Genomic DNA, 26,337 nt, shown 5'->3' with positions numbered 1-26,337 from the left:
CACACACACAAAAATAATAATCCCATATTTTAAAACTTTAAATTCATTTATGTACTTATGTTTTTTAAATTCTCTCATGAAACATTACGTTTTAATTGTTTAGTTTATTTTCACGGCATTGTTTACATAAAAAAGTTTGTTTTAACTTTTTCTAAACTGTTTCATTTTTACGACGTGCCTCAACGTATTATAAACACCCTAACCCCCCATGTTAAAAAAAACAAAAAAAACGCCCTTCCATAAACCTCGAAAGCCGTTCTTAACATGGGGAAGTAAGGGTGTTTATAATATGCTGGGGCGAGTCGTAAAATTAACGAAGTTGCTATCTATTATTTATTGCAAAAATTGCTTGAAATTTATTTATTTGACAAAAAAATTAAATTTTGGTACTCCTTGGGGGTTGAGTTCCATGGCGACCAGTAGAAAAAAATAATAGTCGGTCCCTTAGTCTCCCACCTCACCCCGCGCGTAACATATTTTATTTACTGGCGTTGCCGTAACTAAACGATTATCTGTCACATTTACAAACATTTATTTATTTATTTATTTGGAAAAAAGTTTTACTTTTTATGAATATTAAAAGAAAAATGGGTACTCATGCAGAGAGTGCCATGCTGAAATAATAACGTTATTATTTAAAAAGCCATTCTTACCATGGGGGGGTGTTTTGTACCTATTCTGTACTTTAACCTTGCAATTGATTAAAAAAAAAACACGATTTAAAAAATAGCGCAGATCACTCTCTGCATTAGCACCGAAAAATGTTACTAAACATTTATTAATAATTTCTCACTTTTTACAAACATTTGATTTTAAACTTCTTTTTAAATGACGACTTTTATCGACTTTTTTTTAAAATTCCCCCCCCAATGGTGTTTATTCCGAAATCCGTTGTTAACATGGAGAGGTTGGGGGTGTTTATTCTGAAAGCCGTTCTTAACATTTGTGGAGGTGGATCTAATGTAAAAAAAAATAAATAAATAAATTTAAAAAAAAACTAAATCATTTACTAATAACTTCTCACTTTTACAAATATTTTTTAATTTACATGCGCAGATGAACAAATTGTTGAATAGTGCGAAAACAACAAAACATTTAGGTCCACCTCCACAATTTTCTTTTTTAAATGACGACTTTTATTGATAAATAAATTTACTTCTCCGTAACTTTTATTGATAAATAAATCTACTTCTCTGCCACGGGCACTGAACCCCTCCTTTTTTTTTAATAGTATTTTCGGGTGGGTATGCTGACAACAAATATTATTTGAAATTTTGCAAATAGCCCCCCTCCAAAAGTGGTGTTTATTCCGGAAGCTGTTCTTAATATGAGGAGGTTGGGGAGGGGGGTGATTATAAGGTGGACCTAATCTAAAAAAAAAAAAAACAAGTTGTTTATGCGTACATAAGCAACTATTTTTTTATTAACTTTTTTAACATTTTTAATTTAAAAATTAGTAAATTTCAATGAATAGAATAATAAATCATTTATCATTAATATGTGTTTTTGGTTTTGTGTTGAATGAAACTTTTTTTTTTTCATTACAACAATAATGAACCAATTTAAATCTTCCGGCATGCGTTTAAGGGTTACGAAATTATCAATAAATCGTTTAGTTACTAAGCCAACGTCAGTAAATAAAAAAATGTTACATGCGCATGCATTAGCCTTGACTGGGAGGGGGGGCTAAGGGAGCGACCATTAAATAATTATGCTGGTCGCCATGGAACTCAACGCCCAAGGAGTACCTAAAGTGGCACTTATGCACTTATGTTACCGTGCTATTTTTTAAAATAGTATTTTCCTGTTAAATTCAAATTTTACAATATGTTTTTCTTTATTAATTTGTTAAGTGAAAGTACAGATAACCCGGTCGGTTTCTAATGCGAGGAAAATCTAGCCCCCCCCCCAAAAAAAAGGGGGTACTCTGGATAATAACAAAACATTAAAACTGCCTCAGTCTCGAAAGAGTTCTTCTCTACTGAACGAGGAAAAAAATGGTGAAGTGTAGTTCACCTTCTGTTTCTCTCCCCCTCTCTCAATATCTCTCTCTATCCATCTCTCCCTTTCCCTCTCTCAATCTATCTTTCTCTCTATATCACCCTCTCCATCTCTCTTTGAGCCCCTTTTTCTCTCTAACTCCCTCTATCTCTCTCCTTTCCTCTGTTTCATCCCTCTCTGTTTCTAACACTCCACCTCTCTCTCTCTCTGTTTATCTATCAATCCCTTTATCTCTCTCTATCTCCTTCTCTTTCTCTATTTTCCTCTCACTGTCTCTTTTCTATCTATATATCTTCCTCTCTCTATCTGTCCATCTCTAATCCCTCATCCTATTTTAGTCTCCTAAATTAATTACAGTGAATAAGGCATTGTCAAAACATGGATAAATCCTATTTTAGTCACCTAATTTACTGACTGTGAGAATAGAAGTTATTTGGAAATTACTGCTACCTTGAACAGCACCAGAAGTAACTGGTAAAACCTTTCTAATTAAATTGATTTTGGCAGCCATTTGGTAACAAAATGACATAACCTTAGCCCTTGCTGCATGAGGAATACCTGCGACCTTTCTGCCAAGTAGAAGAATTATTTATTCTACTTTAAAACATTCAACTTTTCAAAAATCTCATCTTCGACATCTCCAAAACATCCAATATGGGGAAAAATATTGCAGAAATGCAAACTTATTGTTTAGGATGAATGCACAATGGTACGCAAAAAATCACTTGAGGCTCTTGGTCGATCCTTGCAAGATTTGCGTGGCAATGTCAGACCATTTGGGAATGCAGTAATATTGCTTGCAGGAGATTTCAGACAAATGTTACCTGTTATTCTTCAATCAACACCAGCAGATGAAATAAATGCTTGCCTCAAATACTCCACTTTTGTTCCATGTGAAGACATTAAACTTAACTCAAAATATGCATGTACAGTTGCAGACTGTTCGATCCGCACAAAAACTTTTGCATCACTTGTGGGAAATTGGGTATGAAAAAGTGCCAGCTGATCAGAGTTAAGGGCAAAATTCTTTGACTTTTAACTTCTGTAATTTCTGTAATTTTATTTCATCAAAAGAATAGTTAGTTTAAAAGGTTTTTGCAGATATTCAAAATATAAGAATTCCATTTGACTGAGTGAATGAGCTATTCTTGCAGGTCAATACAAAGATGCCCATGAACTTAACGCTATAATTAAATGTAAAATTCCAAGTGAGGTAGTCAAATACAAATCTATCGACACTGTTGTGAAAGCAGATAAAGTGGTTAATTATCCAACAGTTATGTTTGTCAGGGATGCCACCGCATGTATTGTAACTGAAATTTGGTGTACTAATTATCATGTTGTGAAATATAAACCAATCCAAGCTTTGCAATGGCATATAGCTTGCAGTAAAAAAAAAAAAATAACAAACAATATCATAGAAACAGCAATCTTAACAGGACCTTTCACAGATGAATATATCTTCATTCCATGCATTCCTATGATTCCACCAGATACATCATTACACTTTAGCAAATTGCACTTTCCAATTTTATTGTCATTTGCAATAACCATCAACAAAGCACAGGGAACAATCTTTACAATTGTGGGCCTTACAGTTACACACTGACTGTTTTTTCACATGGACAATTTATGTTACATATTCAAGAGTCACCAAACCGGAAAATCTCTATATCAGCTAAGAAAATGGAACAAAAACTGTGTACCCATGCAAAATGGAAATTTAAACCTATAAGAAACATGCTTTTTCTCATTTTGGAACTTTTTCCATTGCGCCAATTTGAGCCACAGCAACGCGTGGCAGGGTACAGCTAGTCCATATATATATACATGCATACATACTAGCAAAAGTACACGTCGTTGAATGGGTTCAAAAACAGCCTACAGAAGATGGACTCTGATTTATGAAAGTATGATAGGTTATCAAAAGGAAGGGTTGTAAAGAGACAGCTTTGAATTCGGGGATATCAAAACCAAAGCAAAATATGATGAAGGTAAAAATGAAATAGATAAACCCCATAATTTCTTATACCATACCTGTTCACACTGAAACACTTCTCACAATATTCTGTGGATCTATATTAAAAAACCCTGTTAAACTTTGTGACATATTTCCATTCTATGGAGGTCAGGTGCGAACGAACACCCCATAATTTTATTATACCATATTTCTTCAAACTGAAACATAATTATCAAAGTATACTTACGCAGATATATATGAAAAGTCTTTATTTAACTGTGCGCCTATTTCCATTCTATGGAGGCTAGGCGCGAACGCAGACCCCACAATTTTATTATACCATCCCTATTTAAGTTAAAACATACTTATCAGAGTATTATTATGTACATCTATATCAAAAACACTTGTAAACATTTTTTTTTAATTTTTTAATTTTTTATTTCCATACATTGTGGACCATGCCCGTACGCAGACCCCACAATTTTAACGAACCACCGTTCTGCCAGATCAAACATACCCATTCCTGTGTCTCGATACATCTTCTATCATTATATGTAATCAGTTTTTTTTTTAAATAGTCAACCATATAGGAGCCTATTTGTGACACGACACACACAGACATTCAGCTTTATATTTATATATATATATATATATATTTATATATATATATAAGAAGAAGAGATATGTAGATATGTACATAGATAGATATTAAATCCTTTGCAAAATCTTTTCATCCCAACCAAGTGATTGACCTCTAAAAATTACCTTTGTTTTTAATAATGTTTAACAATAGTTTTGTTGATTCAATTATAGGTCCCTTCATCCGAATATATCATTGAAGAAATCGAAGAAATCCCCAACACATTACAGATGAGGAGATTATCTGCTTTTTCAGAGAAAACACCGAGTGATTTTGGAGAACTAAAATCCATTTTTAGCGATAGATCGATGTTCAAAAATAAATATTTTTATTTATTACTTTTTACGTTTTTATTTTGGACAGGTAAGTCGTGAGTTACTTCTTTCTGTTTGCCATTTTCTTTGACGCGATTTGCTGTACCTGATAGTCTAGGTTATGTGAGATTGTAAATAGCTACATATATATTTGCTAGAATAATACCCGTCCCTGGACGGGTAAAATAATTTTTTAACTAAGGAACTAAAATTATTATTTAAATGTCAAAAACTAAACAACGATAAGAAATATCGCCTACAAATGAAAGAATAAATAATAGCTTCTGTAAGCTTGTAGATACCTGCATATGTATTTGCTAGAATAATACCCGTCCCAGGATGGGTAAAGTCGTTTTTCATTTAAAACCGCTTCAAACAAGGTATCGAATCACTTGATGGGAGAAGCTAAAAATACTATTTCAATGTCAAACACGATAAAAATGTTAAATAGATTCTGACCCAGAAAACTGCAATTTTCCAGAGACATTGCTCATAGAATGTGTTTACCAAAGAAGAATATAAATAATGGTAAGTTTTTCTAGTAATAGGACCTCAATTTTTCTGATTCTCATACAATTACCGATTCTGTTATAAATTCCCGATTCTGATAAAATTGCTTATTTCGGTCCCTATTCTTTTAAAATTTGTAAATGTTTAATTAGAAATTTGTTGCATTTTATAATCTTCAAATTAATGTAAAAAAAATGTGTAATGCCTACAAATTTTGCAAAAGTAAAGCTGTATATTACACACACACACATATATATATATATATATATACTGTTGTGTCTGTATCAATAACAACACGAACGCAGAAAGTAAAGGTAAAACAAATATATTAAGACGGAAATATAATACATATTTACAAAGGTGCAGTTGTACTGCAGTTGGAAGATTGTCCGGCAGAGGGCGTGTTAAAGTCTTTCAAGGAGCAACCGGCACATGCGTCTTGCCTATCCGGCGTTCGAATACAGCTCCCCGGTCTTTGTGTGTGTTAATGCATAAAATCTTTGAGTATTTTTCTTCTATCGGAATTTGCAAATAGGCGTCGGACAAATCTACTTTTGAAAAAGTTTTCCCACCATTTAGTTTGGCAAAAATCTCTTCCGGGCTTGGTAAAGGGTAATGGTGATTTTGTAGCATATTATTTAACCCGGTTGAAAAGTCTCCGCAGACTCGAATTTGTTCAGATTTCTTCTTTACGTACACCGTAGGCGCTGTCCAAACGCTAGTTTCGATTTTCGATAAAATGCCCGTTCTTTCAAGTCTGTCAAATTCGCTATCTATTTGTCTAATCCGGCGAACGGCACGTTCCGTTTTTTCTTAAATACTGGTGTTGCATCCTTTTTTAGTTGAATGAAGCTTTAAATTTATTACATCTTCCCAGTCCCGTAGTAAATATTTCTGGGAATTCGTTTTTTTTAGTTCATTTTTAATATTTTCTGACGTTGTGGTGCAGCTGGTTATTTTTTTTTTTTTTACAAAAAGCGTTCATATTTTGTTTTTCAAATTAGTAAATCAGTTACTTTTACAATTTTCTTTCTTTAATAACTACGAACAACCGATTCCTTTTGTTACGTTATTAATTACGTACAAGAAAGAAAAAAATCCCTTCTTAGTACACCGAGAAAGAAAAAAAAAAATCACTTTTTCTTTAAAAACAGTCTACCTAATAAGTTCACGGTATCCTAGCGAAACATTTTTTTTTTGTGCACTTTGCAGAAAGGGTTACTGTAACTTTCAAGTTTTTTTTTTCGTAGGCACTTTGAAATAAACTGCTTGCTGTTTATTGTTTTTTCTCGGGTTTTGAATTTCCTTTTCAAGTAGTCACAAAAAAATCTTGGTGTTTTGCAAGTATCCAGCGCTTGAATATCGCGTTCGACAAGTTTGTAGTTGCTGCGTTTTAAACATTGAATTCCCGAGTGAATTTTTTTTTCAATCTTTGACGAGTAAGTATTTCCCGAATACCACTGTGGAGTTTGATATTGTATTTTCTCACGCGTAAATCTTTTTTCGAAATCGCATCGCCACTGTTGTGTCTGTATCAATAACAACACGAACGCAGAAAGTAAAGGTAAAACAAATATATTAAGACGAAAATATAATGCATATTTACAAAGGTGCAGTTGTACTGCAGTTGGAAAATTGTCCGGCAGAGGGCGTGTTAAAGTCTGTCATGGAGCAACCGGCACATGCGTCTTGCCTATCCGGCGTTCGAACACAGCTCCCCGGTCTTCTTGACTTGATACCTTTATCTACATCTTGTTCACCCACGTATGCTAATTAGTGGGCGTCTCCACAACATATACATATACATATGCATATGTAGTAAGATATGAAAATATATATGGCAATTAAGCTACACAGAATATTAAGCGTTTGATTTCGTCAGTCTGAGGAATTCTCACGAGAATGAAACGCGGAATATTCTGTGTAGCTTCATTGCCATATATATTTTCATAACTTACTACTATATATATATATATGCATATATATATATAATTCTCGTGAGAATTCATCAGGCTTATGCATAAGTTTAACGAATTCTCACGGGAATGAAACGCGGAATATTCCGTGTAGCTTAATTGCCATATATATTTTCAGAACTTACTACTTAGCTCTACGTATGTATCGAGAACTGTTGAAGTAAATACCGAACAATGTACGCATAAAATTATATCTTTGTGTATTAATTTATGAGATTAAATGAAATACGTATATATACATGTCCAAATATTTTTTCTTGTGATTGTGAGAAACTAACGAATTATTTTGATTTTCTACCAATGTTAGATTGTATAATGTGCCGTTACTGTATATAATGCTATTTGAATTCTTCCATAAACCAATTGAAAATGATGGAATATTCGTATATAAAATAAAGACAGAATATTTAGTAACATTCGCTCTCATGTTGCGAACTAGTTTTTCAATAATAATGTTACTATTTAGAAAATCATTTTAATATGGGATGGGCAGAGGCTTTGTTTTCTTTCAATAAAAGAATGATCATATTTTTCCTCTTAATTATAAAAGATTGGTGGATCATTAGATTTATTTTTTTATTAAATTAAAAAAATCAAGTGGCATATAATAATAATAATAATAATAATAATAATAATAATAATAATAATAATAATAATAATAATTCTGATTTCGTTTATGAACGTCTCCCTGGAAAGGGATGGGATTCATTTCCAGACTTCAAACCAGGAGCTTCAAAGATCAATGATGCTGGTGGTACCTATAATTGCAGAGGTTTGAGGCCGCCTAAAACATCAGGGATTTGTAGTTTTTTCAATTATCCTTCCAGACGACTTGATACTACTCCTAGTGTACCAACTGCGACAGGGATTATTTGTGTTCTAACCCTGTGTATACGCCTTATCTCCAAGGCCAATGGAGCATAATTGCTCCACTTCTCATTCTCCTTCTCTCTCACATTCCTGTCCCAGGGTACTGAGAAGTCTACAATCTGCCAGTTTTTTGAGACTTTGTCAATGACAACCAAATCGGACGAGTATGTTCCAATTGCTTGGACGTTATGAAACTTTTGCCCCACCATACCTCTACCTTGCCATGCTCACTTGTTCTCACTTTATCAGGCACCTCCTCAAAGCATTTTCCAGTACACTTCACCCCAACCCTCTTACACACCTCCCAATATATCCGGAGTCCCATGCGATCGTGTCTTTTGCGGTACTCTGTCTGGGCCAATCCACTACACCCTGCTGCAAGGTGTGCAATTGACCTGAGGTTTTACCACAAATCCGGAATTTTGCAGCAACTTCTTCTCCAAGAACCACATTTTTTAACTATCGTGTTCCTAATGCCTGCTCTTGTGCTGCACAAACAAAAGCTTCAGTACTCTAAGCCAGATACCCATTGCCATGATCAGTCACTACTGCTATATCCTGGAAGAACCTTCCATGCCTTTTCTTCCTAGCCAGTTCCTCTGCCCTTTCTCTATGCATACGTTTCACATAATCAGCCTTGGTCTCATATACCTCCACTTCATTGGCCACAACCTTTAGCATCCACTCCTCACTTCTAACCACATGCTCCTTCAACGACATCTCCTCGGTTCTAACACAATCTTTTACACTTTTTAATCCTCTCCCACCATCTTTTCTCTTTTGATACAACGTTGCTATGCTACTTCGAATGTGAAATATACCAAACATTGCTAAAACTTTTCTTGTTTTGATATCCATGGTATGAAATTCCTTGTCAGACCATTCTAAAATTCCTGCACTGTATCTCAAAACACTGACTGCCCATGAATTCACTGCTTTCATTGGGTTTCCTCCATATAGTTTCGACTTTGCAATTAGTTTCACTCTTCTAAGATACTCCTTCTTGACTTTTTCCTTCATTTCTCTGTTCATGATGCCTACACCCTCCAGCACTCCCAAATACTTATATCCTGTATCTTCTATTTCTTTCATGAGTTCTCCATTTGGCAGCACTATTCCATTCGAATGAACCTTTACTCCTCTTTTCATCACCAGCACCGCACATTTACTAATCCCAAACTCCATCCCAATGTCTTCTGAGTATGTCCCCACAAGTTCTACCAGTCTCTCCATTTCGTTTTCATTTCTACCGAATATTTTCAAATCATCCATAAACAGTAGACGGTTGAGGCGTCTGTCACCAGATCCAAAGTTATACCCCAGTTGAAATATCCCACGCTAAAATGCCAACCTGCCCCATCTCCTCTCTGATTGCTGTCAATAATAATAATAATAATAATAATAACAATAACGACAACAACAACAATAATAATAATAACAAATACAATAATAATAATAATAATAATAATAATAATAGTATTCTGAAAAAGTGCCAACCCGGATACAAGTTTTCCAATACAGAGGAAAAAATGAACCACTTGATGTACATGGACGATCTGAAACTATTTGCAAGGACCGAAAAGGAGCTAGAGACACTAATTAACACTACCAGGATCTTCAGCCAAGATATCCAAATGGAATTTGGAATGGAAAAGTGCGCACAACTAGTTATAAGAAAGGAAAAACTGGAAACGACAAAAGGCAGGGAACTACCCAACCAAACAGAAATGAGCGCACTAGGGGAAAAAGACGACTATAAATACTTGGGAATTTTGAAAGCGGACACCATCAAAGCAACAGAAATGAAAGAGAAAATTGGAAAGGAATACCTCAGGAGAACAAGGAAACTCCTAGAAACGAAATTATATAGCAGAAACCTAATAAAAGGTATTAATACATGGGTAGTATCACTTGTAAGATACTCTGGACCGTTTATAGGGTGGACAAAAGAAGAACTGAGACAACTCGACCAGAAAACCAGGAAACTCATGACCATGCACAATGCACTACACCCAAAGGACGATATTGACAGACTCTACGTGAAAAGGAAAGACGGTGGGAAAGGACTGATCTCTATAGAAGACTGTGTGAAGGACACGGAAAAAGAACTAGAAAAATACATAATACAAAATACTGAAAGGATAATTATGGCAACGAGAGACACTGAAAAAAAACAACAAAACAGAAAACAGAGATACAAATGACAAAACGAGAAAAGAGAAATGGGAAGCGAAACAATTAATAAGAAGATTAATAAGAATGACAAAAGATAAGAATAACGAAAACACCTGAACATGGATGCGAAAAGGACATATAAACCGAGAAACTGACTCCCTAATAACTGGGACTTTGGGGAGGCTGAGTGCCACTCAAATTCCAGTATAAACCAATGGCCACTACTAGCGAGAAATCAATGGTAAGTGGCTGTTGCGATGATGCAAATTCATTTGCAAATGCTATCGAAGGAGGTGGAGAGAGCTGGACGTCTGGGGAGACTTGTTGTCACTCAGCTTCCAGAGAACACCATAGGTTTCCAATAAGATCGTTTTTTGACTTGTGTGAAAGCTCCATGTGAGCCAATAATAATAATAATAATAATAATAATAATAATAATAATAATAATAATAAGAAGAAGAAGAAGAAGAAGAAGAAGAAGAAGAAAGAGAACAACAACAACTTGTGGGACCTGTGGAAATTCTACAATATACTACTACTACTACTACTACTACTACTACTACTAATAATAATAATAATAATGTCCCATATATGGAATGAACTAGGCCTGTTTAAAGTAACAAAGCAAAAACTTGCAGGACAAGCCCGGATTGCAGCCTGCCCTTGAAATTGAAGATCTGAAAATAGAAATTTAGAAAGATAGTGTGGATATGAATAAACATGATGGGGTTGATGAAATGATGAAGGTTGAAGCAACTACTGAAAATGTAAATTAAAATATTCGACTTTTCAACAATCAGACTCTTTACAAAGAAACAATTAAACTTATGATTGAACATGGGAAGACGAAAGAGAAGATTGATATCTTCAAATTAGTAGATGAGAAGACAACAGCCGGCAATTTAGAAAAGCCGCCGAATTTCCGATTTGTGAATCGGAGAAGACTAAAATCTATCACCACCAAGGTGAATGAAGTCCTACCATGTCTTCCAGTAAATAATTTAAAACAGTGCATTAACATCATTAAAGCTGCTGCCAATACTGTATCAATGTTGCTTGGAGTGGAAAAACGTAAGAAAGAAGAAAGGAAGGAGCCCTGATGGCGGAAACGTCTAAATGGACAAATAAAGCAAGTTTGAAAGGACCTCAGTAGAGTACAAGCTGTTGTAGAAGGCAAACTCAAAAGTCAGAGCAGATGCGATAGACTAAATCAAAAATTTAATATACAACAAAAAGGTTTTCAGTAATTGAAGAACTGAAACAGTGTATCACAGCTAAACTGCCAAAGTTAAACGCTACAGTGACAAAATTGAGCAATATCGGCAGAATAAACTGTTTGAGAATAACCAAAAACTTCTTTCTAATCAACTAGAAGGACTTGAAAGAGGGAAGGACATTGTACTGGAAAGGCATCTGGGAAAAAAGAAAAACACCAAGAAGATGCAGGATGGATCAAAGACATTGAAAGAGAGGTATGAATGGAGCAACAAATGAACATAACAGTCACCGTCGAAATGTTAAGATCGAAGGCTAAAAAGCTTTCTAATTGGAAAGCGACTGAACCTGATGGAGTCCAGGAATACTGGTTTAAAAACCTCCCAGCTCTCCATCCGCTTCTTACAACAATGCTAAACGACTGTTTGATAATTGGTAACTTCCCTGGTTGGCCGACGAAGGGAACTACAGGTCTGATTATGAAAGATAAGACAAAATGGGGTGAAGTGACAAACTTTAGACCGATCACTTGCCTCTCATTTATATAGAAACTTTTCAATAGCATACTGTCTGAAAAACAATTTGCTGCCTGAAGAACAGAAAGATTGTCAGAAAAGATCACGAGGCACCAAGGATCAGCTTCTGATCGCTAAAATGATTCTAAAAAATTGCAAAAGAAGATCTACTGACCTTGTCATGGGCTGGGTAGACTATAAGAGGGCATTCGGCATGGTTTCACATTCATGGATAGTTAAGTGTTTGGAAATTTTCAGAATAGCCCCTAACATTCAAGCATCTATAACAAATAGCATAAAGAATTGGGAAACCAATTTAACTTCAGGAAATGTTGTATTAGGCAAAGTGAAAATTAAGAGAGGGATCTTCCAGCGTGATAGTCTTTCTCCTTTGCTTTTTGTCATCAGCTTGATCCCGTTGACTTTTTTTTTTTTTGCAGAATGTAAAAGCAGGATATGAAATCGGAAAAGAACTTCCTACAGTAAACCATCTACTATTTATGGATGACCTTAAAGTTTTTGGAAAGAATGAGAACCAACTTGATACCTTGATGAACACGATCAGATTGTTTAGCAATGACATAAGGCTGGAATTTGGCATTTCCAAATGTGCTATGCTTGTGATGAAAAGAGGCAAGTAAGTCCATTCAGATGGCCTTGAACTTCCAACAATAGACCTGATAAAGAATGTTGAAACCGATTTAGGGATATTGGAAGCGGACAAGATCAAGAACATAGAAATGAAAAATCAGGTCATGGCCAAATACATCAGAAGATTAAGGGTTATTCTTAAATCACATCTCCACAGTCGGAATACAATATATGCCATCATTGCTAGAGCAGTAGCTATTATTCGATATACTGCTGGCATACTTGACTGGAAGATGGATGAATTGAAATGTTTGGACACAAAAGCACGTAAAATGCTTACAATTTATGAGGCCTTTTCTAAGAAAGGGGATGTAGATCGATTGTATTTACCTAGAAAGGAAGGTGATAGAGGCTTACTTAGTGTTGAAGATGTTGTAAATATAGAAGGAGAAGAAAGCTTTACTAAATATATTTCTGAAAGCCATGAAATTCTTCTACATGAAGTGAGAAGAGAAAAAATATTAAGACCTGGGGTGAAGGAGAGTCAGGGATTACAAGAGAGAGAGAGAGAGGAAAAATTATTTGGAAAGAAACTACACAGTGTATTCTTTAAGAATACTGAATTTAGAGATAACGACAGCTGGAATTGGTTGGTCAGAGTAGATCTTCAAGATCTACTGAGACTACATTAATGGCAGCCCAGGAACAAGCTGCTCGCACTAGTTCCAGCAAACACTACATCGACAAAATTACAGATGTGCAGAATGTGTAATGAAAAGGAAGAAACATTAGCACATATTGTATCAGAACGTCCTATGCTATTTAAACACCAATATGAAAAATTGAGACACAACAAAGTCGCTCAGGTTCTACACTGGAATATATACAAACTCTATGCATTAGACCACAGAAGTGGTGCAGGAAAACGACAATGTCAAACTTCTTTGGGATTTGCGCATACAGACTGATAAGATCCTTGAACACTCCAATCCTGACATAATTTTTCTAAATAAAAACAAGAGAACTTGCTCAATCATTGACGTAGCCTGCTCTTTTGATATCAGAGTGCGAGAGAAAGAACAAGAAAAAATAAATAAATACCAAGATCTAAAATGGGAATTAGTTAGACTCTGGAAATGTAAATAAGTCAAGATGATTCCCATTGTGATTGGTACGCTTGGGACCATAACAAAAAGCCACCACAAATGGCGTAATCAGATTTACAAGACAATTTCTTTTACAATCTTACAAAAGGCTTGCCTTTTGGGAACAGCCAAAGTGTTAAGGTATAGCTTGAATGTTTAAATAAAAAAAATAAACAAATAAAATATAAAAATTAAAACTTAAAACTTTACAAAATAAATAAATAAAAAATAAATAAATAAATAAAAATAAACAAAAATAAATTAAAAAAACATCATAATGATAAGAATGTTATGAAACAATAATAATATATCACCACTTCGAACTGTATGACAGTCAAGGTGATTACCATTGTAATTAGAAAAGCTTGGGAACATGACAAAAAAGCCACCATAAATGACTTAATCAGATTGACAAGACAATTTCTTTTACAATTTTGCAAAAGGCTTGCCCATTGGTAACGGTGAAAGTGTTAATATAGCTTGAATGTCTAAAGTCAAAGGAATTGACTTGATGTTTAAGAAAGAAAATCCAACTAAAAGCATCCAAAGGTTGAGACTACTACTACTACTACTACTACTACTACTACTACTAATAATAATAATAATAATAATAATAATAATAATAATAATGATAAAAGGTATAAATACATGGGCAGTATCACTAGTAAGATACTCTGGACCGTTCATAAGATGGACTAAAGAAAAACTGAGACAGCTCGATCAGAAGACCAGGAAACTCATGACCATGCACAATGCACTACACCCGAATGACAATGTTGACCGACTCTACGTGAAAAGGAAATATGGTGATACGGGGACTGGTTTGTATAGAAAATTGTGTGAATGACATCAAAAAAGAACTAGAAAAATACATAATGCAAAACATTGAAAGGATAATTATGGCAGCGAGAGACACTGAAAAAAAAAACAGAACACAAAGAGACAAAAGATAAGACAAGAAAAGAAAAATGGAAGAGAAACAATTACACGGGAAATTTGGAAGAATGACAAACGATGAGAATAACGAAAACACTTGAACATGGACAAGAAAAGGATACATAAACAGAGAAACTGAATCCCTAATTACGGCAGCACAAGATAACTCAATCAGAACCAACCACATCAAAGCAAAGATTGACAAAACACAAGGAACCAGCAAATGCAGACTCTGTGGACAAAGAGACAAAACGTTGAACCATATAGTAAGTGAATGCAGCAAACTAGCCCAAAATGAATACAAGAACAGATACGACCGAATACACTGGGAATTGTGCAAACAACTGCCTCTTGAACGTGCAGATAAATGGTACAAACATAAGCCAGCAACAGTAACTGAAAATGAGAATCACAAAATCCTATGGGACATGGATGTACAAATGGAAAAACCCATCCAAGCAAGAAGACCGGATTTAATGATAATCAACAAGAAAGAAAAGTCCTGCCAAATCGTAGGCTTTGCTGTTCCAGATGACCACAGGATAAATATCAAAGAAAAGGAGAAACGGAGCAAATACACAGAGCTAACTAGTAAGAGAACTGAAAGGGATATGGAAGATAAAGAAATCAAGAGAGGACCTATGATAGTAGGAGCACCTGGGACAGTTCCGAAAAAAACTTTGAAAAAAGAATGGGGAACTTGGAATCAGAGGAATTACTGGAAATATACAACGAATAAAAATAATGAAAACAACTGAAATATTAAGGAAACCCCTTGAATGCGGGGACTAATACATGAGCCACATGCGCGGACCAGACGAACTGCTGCAGAAACAAAAAATGAAGAAGTGTTACATGGAACCAAGAACATTAAAGAATCATATCTATAAGTTCTCTATCCCTCCCCCATCCTCTCCCCTTACCCAATCACCCACCCCCCACGAAAGAATGATGCCAAACAGCCAAAAAGGGTCACGGAGGATGGAAAGACCAAGGAGATAGAACTGACCAGACCTCTGATGGACAAATGCGAAGAGAACTAGGACCTTGAGGAGGCTTATTGCCACTTAAATTCCAGTGGAGACCAATGGTCGCTGCTAGCGAGAAATCAATGGTAAGCAACTGTTGCGATAAAGAAAATTCATTTGCAAATGTTATCAAAAGAGGTGGAGAGAACTGAAAAACTGAGGAGACTTGTTGTTCTGAAGGAGAGGTCTTTTACAACCTGTGTGAAAGCTCCTTGTTAACCAATAATAATAATAATAACGATGATGATGGCAGATTTATAAATAAATCCTCATCCCAATTTTGTATATAAATTTCACCTAAATCAATAGGAAATCGACAATTCCTCCACTCTCCAACTACACTTAATTGTCTGCACAGCAACTGAAAATGCAAATCTGCTTGCCCGACGTTTTACTTCCAACTTCATTTTTAACCTTGCATGCCACCCCTTCCTCAATATGGAAATAACGATAAAACAAAGACAGACTTGCAATGTCTCTTCTGTGGGAGAGAGGTTGCAGGGAAGAGAAGAGAGCACCCCCACTAAGTCACAAAGTCTATTTTGTACTTTGTCAAGGCAGAATAGGCAGTTTTTTGAAGCTCCAGCCCAGATGTGGAAGCAGTACCCCATCTTTGGACGTATTTGGCTTTTATTGAGATAGAGAATTGCATCAGTAGTGAGATATATTCTGGAGCGGTAGAAGGATCCCACCATTTTCCCAGCGGCCCAGGCAACAGACTTGATATATGTGTTCCATTTCAAATCAGGAGTAAAGGTCAAACCCAGGAGTTTGTCAAAACATGAAGCCTCCCCAAGATGAGAGGCATCCATTTCAATTGATGCTAGATGAGAAACACAACGTTGATGATGTAAAGATAGAAGCTTGGTTTTAGATGCATTAAAGGTAACCAGCCATCTCTTCCCTCACTGAACCACACGCTCAAGATCAGAGGAGAGGGAATCAGAGAGAGCTTTGTCATTTACGGCCTTTGATGTGTTGCCGTAGATGGTCGTGTCATCAGTATAGATGTCAACGAATGATTTAAGTGTGTGTTTTGGGAGATCATTGATGTAGATCAGGAAGAGAGTTGGGCCCACGATGGACCCCTAGGGACTCCAGCATTAATACTGTTGGCCTCTGATCGCTGCCCATCAACCACTACCCTTATGAACCTATCGGAGAGAAATTATTTCATGATTGAGAATACATTTCCAATTATTCCGTAGCTGGAAATCTTGTGAAGTAGACCCTTATGCCAAACCTTATCGAAGGCGTTTGATATGTCAAGAGCAATTGCCCTAGAAAGGAAGCCTTTGTCGAGAGATTCACTAATCCTATGGGATATAACTGTTAGCACACCAGCTGTAGATCTAGCAGAACGGAAACCATATTGCATGTCACTAAGGAGGTTATTTCTGCTGAGGTAGTTGATTACTTCTTTATTTAATATGGATTCCAGTAACTTACTCATGACACACAAGAGACTTATTGGTCTGTACTGAGAGGGAGATGACTTATCACCTGAGTTCTTAAATACAGGGCATACTGACGAGGTTTTCCAGGGTGTTGGAAAGTACTTCTCCTTAAGGCAACACTTAAACAGTTATGTAAGTATGCGGGCAAGTTCTGGTCGAAGCTTTTTCAACACTATAATTGGAATGCCGTCTATGCCAGTTGCTTTACTGGAATCAAAGTCTTTGATTAGTTTGGCGACCTCGTGCACAGATATTTGTATGTTGGATAGTGTGTTGTCTGTTGTAGGAGGAAATACGGGGAGTTGATGACCTTCGTCGCTGCAACGTTCTTGGCAAATAGTTTGGTGTTGTCTGATGCTGATGAGATGAGCTCAGGTCCATTGATGATGGTTGGGATAGAACGCATGCATCTGTTCAGAATCCTGTTTGCTATTTGCCAAAACTGGTGGGAACTAAGCTGCTGCTCAGCTACTTTCGATTTGACAGACTGAGCATATAGTTCTCTTGCATTTTTTATTACTCTTTTACAGTGGTTGCTGGCAGTCCTGAAGGCAGCTTTAGTCTCAGTACATCTATTACGTTGGAAGCAATAGAAAAAGTGATTTCTGTGCGCAATGGCAGCAGCACATTCTGGGGAGATCCATGGCTGGCTGTTAGGTTTTTGTTGGAATTTTTTGGATGGTATGAATTCGTCTATGCCTACAATTAACCATTCGGTCAGGTCTGATATTATAGAGGATACATCCTTTTTAAACATGGAATGCAGAGGTAGATCAGATATGAATGTACGGAGGCTATCCCAGTCAGCCATAGAGTATCGATATACAGTACGGTGGAGAGGCACATCTGAAGACTTATTGTATTTTATTTTTATCTTAACTGATACAACTGTGTGATCGGAGGATCCCAGGGGAGATAGAACGGAACATAAAAATAGCTCAGGGGAAGTTGTGAGAAAAAGGTCTAGAAAGCTTGCATACTGACCAGTATTATTGGGTACACGGGTGGGTTCATGAATAATCTGAGTGAGGTCATAGGCAATGGCAAAATCATGACAGAACCTCCTCTCATCATCTGTCTTATTTGAGTGGGTCAGCCATTCCACATTATGGACATTTAAGTCACCACAAATGTGAATGATAGCCGAAGGATGAGCAGACAGGATGAGGTCAATTTTTTCAGATATACTAGCGGATCCGCCTTAACAAATCTCCGATGTCCGATGATCTACCTTTCGAAGTGTATTTGAAAATGTCAGGCATCTGACAGTTTTATTTAACTCATCGTCTAGTAATGGCTCAATCCCCAAGCACTTCACCATGCAGCTATTATGCAAAAACAAAGGTGGTGGGTATAAATAACTATTGGCCCTTAATGCTCAATGCTTAACTCAGTCTTGCTAATCATCAGCAGTTTGTCCTGGCTGGCCTGATTATCTCCGAGTAAACTTGTGCTGTGAAGGATCGTACAGTTCAGGATAATTTGCGTGCAATACGCTTGATGATAGAAAAAGTCGACTCTGAGGCACAATGATCAATTTAGATTAGTCCAAAGCCTTCTATAAGATGGACCATCAGTACTTGGGGGCTGTTTTATCAGCGATCAGTTTTATCCTCTAATTCCGCGCATTGACTCACCTCCTTTATGCAAATCCTGCGATGATAGTAGAAGTAAATGAAAGAGGTTGAAGTCTTTTAGCTTATTCCAATTCTTCAAGGTTGCCCTTTATCACCGATGTTTCATGTGCTTGCATTGGAACCTTTCTTTCGCAGACTAAGGTTGAATCCGGTCCTATGCTATATCAATTTGTCGAGTGCTTCCTCCACGGTAAAGTACCCCACCTATTTTGACGATGTAACAGTGCTTGTAATAAGTAATGTCGACATTAGTATCTTCGGCACAGTAATCAGATTGTATGAGACGGTAATAGAGGCCAAAATCAAAAGTGACAAATCTTCTAGATTGTGCATCGGTGGTTGGATGGGAGTTTACCTTCAGGAATCCTTTGGTTGGAGCAACCGATCTTGCAAGATACTCGAAGTTTGGCTTGCTCCAGACCTTCAGCTAGACAAAAATTGGTAGGAGGTTTTAAAAGTGGTGCAAGCCGCAACTAGTCTGTGGATCAGCGGAAACCTTTTGTTAAAGGGGAGAGTAGAGGTGTGCATATCGCATATACATCCAACATTTTTATACTGTCTTTCAATTCTTTCTCTCCTGTCAGATATACTGTCATATTTGCAGCAGCCTCTTTTTCAGTCCTTGTGGCTTGGAAAGGCCTCTATAGTTGGTCACGATATCTATTACATTTATCATTCTGAGGCTGGATGGTATGCTGAATGTGAAGATCCGTCTACACACGCTTCTATTACTTAAACTGAATGTGTACACAAGTTGGGAGAAATGATGGCTTCTGAGAAGACGACACTAAGCTTTGAGAAGTATGCACTTGTGCGAGTGGGGGAGGCACACAGGTTGCCCGAGGCGAGTGCTCTTTCCATCACAAGTGTCATCATGCATTGAAGTACCTTCTTAAGATAAAAGAAAAACTCTCCGACCCCCTGCTGTTGTCTTGAAAGGCATTATATAGAATGTTAGTAAGGGGACCAATAAAATTGAGGGGCTCGCTTTGACGAGGGGGAAGCTTCGTTCAGTCGATTTTGGGCGCCCATATTGGGACGTCTCACTAATGACAAGGCATCTGGTAATTCGTGATTCACTCTGAGCTAGTAAGAGATTTCACTCAGCTGACTTGGCGAATTCACCTACAGTAGAATTCCGGGAAATGGTGACTCTAGCATACAATTTTTTCAGGTTACGATGTGAAATACAATGGTTTTCTGGACCCTGGTTACAGTATTTACTCTGTGTTACGGTGTTATTTATAATGTTATTTGATAACATACATGTGTATTATATATTGTACTGTATTTTGTTACTGATTTTTTAATGCCGTATCCCAGGGTTCTACTGTATTTGTTAACACTGTGGCGAGGAAGATAAAACCTTCTGTCAAACTTTCGTCTATTGTCACATTGTTTTGAGTTTTCAGGTCACATTTTTAACATACTGAAAGTGTCGTCTTTCAATCAATGCTTCAATCCCTCAATTTTTATAGCAATTGGGCTCTGGGATAAAGAAAAGAATGATTTGAAACATTCATGTGGTCTACGGATTTGAGGACTTTGCTCCTCTCGACCTTATACGAGTCTTCTGTTAACATTGAAAGGTTTGTATTAGGGCCGAGAGAGTAGGACTTCTTTTCATCTAACTTTGCTAAAAGGTGAGTGTCTGTTGCGTGTGTTTGTCACGTAAATAGTACAAATCTTGGGTGGTAGTTGGACGTGCTTTAGGCAAAAAGATTTGGGGACACAAGAACAAACACCAGCCTTGACGCGTTTCTCTAAGTCAAGTGTAGGCCAATTTTAAGTTCAGTTTAAGGCCCATTTTTAGGCATTTAATTTCATAACATAGCTAGCGCGTGATAATAATCATTATGCTCCGTTTTTAGTTTATCCCATTTTTTAATGCCCATTCCCGTCCCCAATAAGATGACAGATCGTATAATTTTCCAGAGATGCTAGTTTCCTTTTGACGTATTTGTAAGAGGTGTTTGATAATAAAGCGTTTGAATCTGCATCATCTTTTCGACTGGCAAATCCGCATATCTGCTACAGTTTAGTAATGTTCCTTTTGTTTCTTGTAAATATTTTATTATTGTATATAAAATTTTTATGCTCCTAAACACCTGTTGCATATTGTAAAAAATATGTTTTAAATAGGTTATTATGGTATGATGATTTTTTTTTGTTTGTGATTGATGAAGGATTATTCCCTGATGGATATATCGTATAAATGCACTATTGTGGTTAGAGTAGATTGAAAGTGAGCACAAGCTAAGTAAGATTAGTCAGCAATAGTTTTTAATGACTGTGTTCTCTTCATTTTTAGCCGTTGGCTAAATTTTTCTTGAAAAATGTTCAATTATTATTGAAAATAAATATGTAACCTGCAAGTTATAAAAAAACTTTTGCCAAAACAATTTTTCACGTTTAAATGACATTTTTTCTTTCTTTCATTATCAGTTGGCGATTCGTTGTTCATATACTATCCATCGTATGCGGAAAGCGTTGGACTAAACAGACAACAAGGTGCTCTGGTCGTTTCAGTGCTTGGTGCCATGTCTACTGCAAGTCAAATTATTACAGGGATTCTTATTGATATTTTGCACATACCAAACAGTTACCTGTTTTGTGCGACTTTATGCATCATGTCTTTGAGTATTGCGTTTATTCCCTATTGTCAAACTTTTGGGACAATCATTTTAGATGCTGGAATAGTTTCTGTGGGCTTTTGTAAGTATCAGTTTATACTTTCAATAAAGTACGCATGTGGACTCATCTGTTCTCATCTTGAGTGTGATTTTCACAACGTTTCGGTCGATATAGCCTCCGACCTTCTTCAGGTGTATCTTGTCGAACTTGGGAATGTTTTTGCCGAACTCGGGAATTTAGGCGGAATTTCGAGCGGAACCCTTTACTTACCTCACGACGGTAGTGTGATCTTGTTCCGTCAGTAATTTGCAATTGTATTTTTTTGATCACCCACATTGAAGATTAAAGTTTCAACCTTAAGGAGAATATCACTTTTTACAACTGATTTTTCCAAGTATTCTCACCACTGCACCACAGGTCCTTACAGACTAAATTTCCAAGTTCAACGGAAACATTCCTGAGTTTAACAAGATACACCAGAAAGAGGTTGGAGGTAACATCGACGGAAACGTTGTGAAAATAGCACTCAAGATGAAAACAGTAGTCCTAGAAGTCCAAATAATACGAATAACTAATCCTCATCTCCAAAAAATTCAGAAACGTCATAGAACGCGCGTATTGTTTTGATAAAGTAATACGCGTCCAGTTCCATGTTTTGCTGCCCCTTACCATAAAACGACGCTATCAAAAATGTCGAGCAGCAGCAGGATCGATTTTTACTTTGTGTATCTGGTAGTGGTTATAGATAAGTTCTGTATCGGAATCAGTGATCGACAAAATCCTATTAATGAATAAATACTCTGACTTTGACTAAAGTTAACACCCTTAAACAACCTAACATCATAAGTGTATTTGAGGAGGTTTATCATCGCACAAGGAGAAGGGTCCGGTGTATAAAATCAACAATAGGTTCTTTACAGTACAATGTAGACTACAGTATATTGTAGACTAAGTCCCTGCAGAAAGGCATGTGAAGCTTCTTTCCTGTACACCAGATTTCTGACTAGAGAAGGCAATTCATCGATTTGACTGAAAAATGGTCGATTTCCCCGCTTTCAATGATAATAAAAGTATGGGAGTGTGAAACATTCTTTGATCCTCATTCAATCTCGGAAAACTTCGAGTATCCTTGCTAGTAACGTAATATACAAGAAATCTGACAAATTAAGTAAATAAACCTTAATAAATATGTGAGCACACTTGGAAAAAAAAAGGGGTAAGAAAACTAACCTTGCGAGGATATAATCAAATAAATAGGTCTGTGACAACAGAAATCAAGCTTGAAGGAAAACTTATAACGAGTATAACCTTTCAAGGAAAACTGTTAAAACTAAAGCCGTTCATATTAAAGAATACCTAAAATTTATTCGGCGCTGACAGAATGAATAATTTTAAATTGTGGGACATGCCAATTAATTCACTGTGCATCAAAATCGAAAATTTGACCAAGCAAACAATAAATAAAAGATTTCAGAGAAACAGTTTTTTAGTGAGCCTTAGTTCATTTAATAAAATTATAACAAAATTAAAAACTAAAAGGACATCATACCAGTGTTAAGAAAAAGGACTCTTTACCACCAATAAATGAACAAATCGGCAGACTAGAAAACAATTTAGAAGTTATAACTAATGCGTTTGTATACGTTTATGTATTGCAGGTTCTGGAGTAACACTTCGTATAGTAATGACTGCTTCAGTTTTAGGGATTGAGAAAATGTCTGCAGGTTACAGCATCATGTCGATAATTCTTGGAATTGGATTTACTGTCAATCCTGTTATAAGTGGTATGTATTTAAAAACCATATTTGATCTCTCCTGTCTTCAATAACTTGTCTATGAGGCTACTAACCTATACAGTTGTCAGGTTTTGTTAATTTATAGGCATTAGTACAAGCCACTCCCTTTTTTATGAACTAGTGAGTCTGAGAGTAATAGTATCTTATGAATGACTCCAATATTTCTAAATTTTAACCAATAAATGTTATCAATTAATTAGTTCGAAAAATCTTACGGATTAGATTTAACTATCGCTGCAATACTCGTGTAAGTTGATCAATGCGGTTATCATGAAACTTAACAAGCGTCATATCAGTCTTCAGTGCACATTCTAAGGCCAACTCTTGGAGCATAAGGAGACGACACCTAGTTAACATTTCAGCAAGTGTTTTAGTGTGCATTTTTGTTTGTCCAGATAAGGTATCAGTTATCCACTGATATACACATGTAGAGTCTGTTCGTAAAGAAATGGTTTTGGTTTTCTATTGTAATGCAACAATATGATTCCAGCACATCATCAAGCTCAGCCTTCTCCAACCATTCCACTATTAATTGTCCAGAATCACTGCCACCAAACACTGGTATAAGCTTTGCATCAAAAGGCTATAATCGTTGAAATAGCTTTCAAGATTGGCAAAAGAAGAGAGACGGAGCCAACCCAAAGGAAACAAAAAGAAGAAAATGTATTACTATCGCACAGGGCAGTACGACGTCAAGTCAACATGATCAATACCGTTAATACCACCCAACACTTCAGTTGATATGATCTGGCACTGTTCTGAACAATTCTTTCGATAAGACGCAACACAATCCTGAAAAAATGGCAAACTGAAATGATCTTGAACAACTCCGTTGACACGACCCAACATGATGTGAACAATTCCGTGGATACGACCCGACACGCTACTAGAACAACCTCGGCATTTACCCTATTTATTTGCTTCCCCATGAGAGGCAAAATGTGACACAATGCCATTTTTAAAGTGGGAGAATATTCATCTCCCAAAAATGGGGAATTCTGGATTAGGGTACAAATTTAAACCTACCTTAGTTTAAAAAGGTTTTTCTTTTACTGACTAAACTTAGTGTAGTATCAGAACAGATACTACACTTTGAAAAATGTATTTATTTGCATAATTTTACAAGTAATGAAATAAAGCCATTCAAAAGTGTGAGGAGGAAAGTCTATGGTCATCCTTGTCACTGTAACTAATATTTGTTTAAGATTTTCCTAGCTAAAATCCTCAATCACCATAATACCACATTTACTTTAGAATCCTACTTAAGAATCCTAAATCATTAGATTCTACACTTTGATCTTAGCCCACAGGCCAGAATGAGGCAGTGGATTTCTGACTGTCTCTGCCATCGTCTTTTTATAGCCCTTGAACAATCTCATTTTCGCCGTAGGTGGGCCCGACTAAGTTTAGAAAAAGGGAAGCTATTGACTGAGGTTGTTGTGAGACAAATTTTTGTTGATTGAAGTTGATATTTTACAGTGAAGGACGATAAATTGATCTTCAATCCAACACTTGCTATGAAAATAACGATAGAGCAGAGAAAGACTAGCAAAGTCTCTTCTGAAGTAAAGAGATAGAAGAGAAAAGGCGTTGCCCACTAGATGTTGCAGTCGGTTTTGTAGTCTATCAAAACATGAAAGGGTACTCTGCGCAGCATTCTAACTTATGTCATATTTGTCTCTTATAATGGTATAGGATTGCATCAGGAGTGAAATACATTCTGGAGCGGTAGAATGATCCAACCATTTTACATTGGATTTGAAAGCTACCATGTTGTATTCAACCGGGAAGCAGACCAGTGGAACAGTATTCTGAAGGCGAGCAGTTCTTGTAAAGAAACTTTGTTCATGGAATCTGCATTTAGATTTAGGCACAGATAGAGAGTGGGAGAAATCATATATATTGGTTGTAACTAATCGAGTGTTTTTGTGAAAGTTTAGCAAGGGAGAACCATAGATTGGAGTTCAGTCGAGCACTTGCCATGAAAATAGCAATAGAGCAAAGACAGGCTCGCGGTGTCTCTTTTGTGGGAAAGAGGTTGCAGGGAAGAGAAAAGGACATCATCTACTAGGTTTCAAACACGGTTTTGAACTCCATCAAGGCTGGATAGGGCGCGCTAAGCAACTTCTGCCCAGATGTGGCAACAGAATTCGATTTTATAGCAAACCTGGCGTTTATACAGATAGAGGATTGCATCGACAGTGAAATACCTGCTGGAACAGCAGAGTAATCCAATCATTTTTCCAGCGATCTTGGCAACAGATTTGATGTATGTGTTCCATTTCAGATCAGGAGTAAAGGTTACTCCCAGAAGCTTGTCAAGACATGGGATTTTCTCAAGACCAGAACCAGTCGTTTCAATTGGGGCGTCGTGGGAATCAGAGCGATTGTGATGAAAGGAGAGCAGCCTGGTGTTCTTCATTAATTAAACCAATAAACTTTTAGGTTGTCACTTTAGATGATCTTCATCAACACTGTTACGTTTTCTCTGACGAATTATCCGATTGTCGATGATCGACGTCACAGAAACTACAACTTACCGTAAAAAGACAAAAGTATTATTTTTATCAAGGCTCGACTCCCCTACATCGCCCTTGTTCTCACTATACCAACGCACTTAACAGGATTATATTGTGAACGGTGCGACTCTTTACCACGCTCAGGCGGTGGTTATGCACTATATGAAGTCTAATCATAAACTTTTAAGGACACAAAGTGCCTTGAAGTCAATGTTATTAGTTTGAAGTTTGGAATTTAATATCTAGTTTTCTTGATTGGAAGTTGAGCTTTTTAAAATTATATTGCAGATGTTTTAATTTGAGGTTTATATATTTCATTTAAAGATCAACTTTTTACATTTGATGATGAAACGGTGATAATAATAAATACTGAAGATTTTTTTAATGAATTTTAAATTGGTTTTGACACCAATATTTA

General features: G+C 36.4%; 1 protein-coding gene across 1 annotated transcript in view; it reads left to right on the top strand.

The window, feature by feature from the left end:
* The window catches only part of LOC145278016 (monocarboxylate transporter 9-like), a 59,449-nt gene that overhangs the window by 31,141 nt on the left and 1,971 nt on the right, over positions 1 to 26,337 (top strand). The window contains exons 6-8 of the mRNA XM_080130208.1: positions 4,775 to 4,964; positions 21,416 to 21,685; positions 23,263 to 23,388. Of these exons, the coding sequence (XP_079986334.1) occupies positions 4,775 to 4,964; positions 21,416 to 21,685; positions 23,263 to 23,388 (586 nt within the window). The remainder of the gene's footprint in view (positions 1 to 4,774; positions 4,965 to 21,415; positions 21,686 to 23,262; positions 23,389 to 26,337) is intronic.

Source organism: Euprymna scolopes, chromosome 6 (assembly GCF_053919585.1).
Source record: "Euprymna scolopes isolate OS-2025 chromosome 6, ASM5391958v1, whole genome shotgun sequence".
Classification (NCBI taxonomy): Eukaryota; Metazoa; Mollusca; class Cephalopoda; order Sepiida; family Sepiolidae; genus Euprymna; species Euprymna scolopes.
Note: the sequence above shows the minus strand (reverse complement) of the source record. Positions and strands in the feature narration are given on the sequence as shown.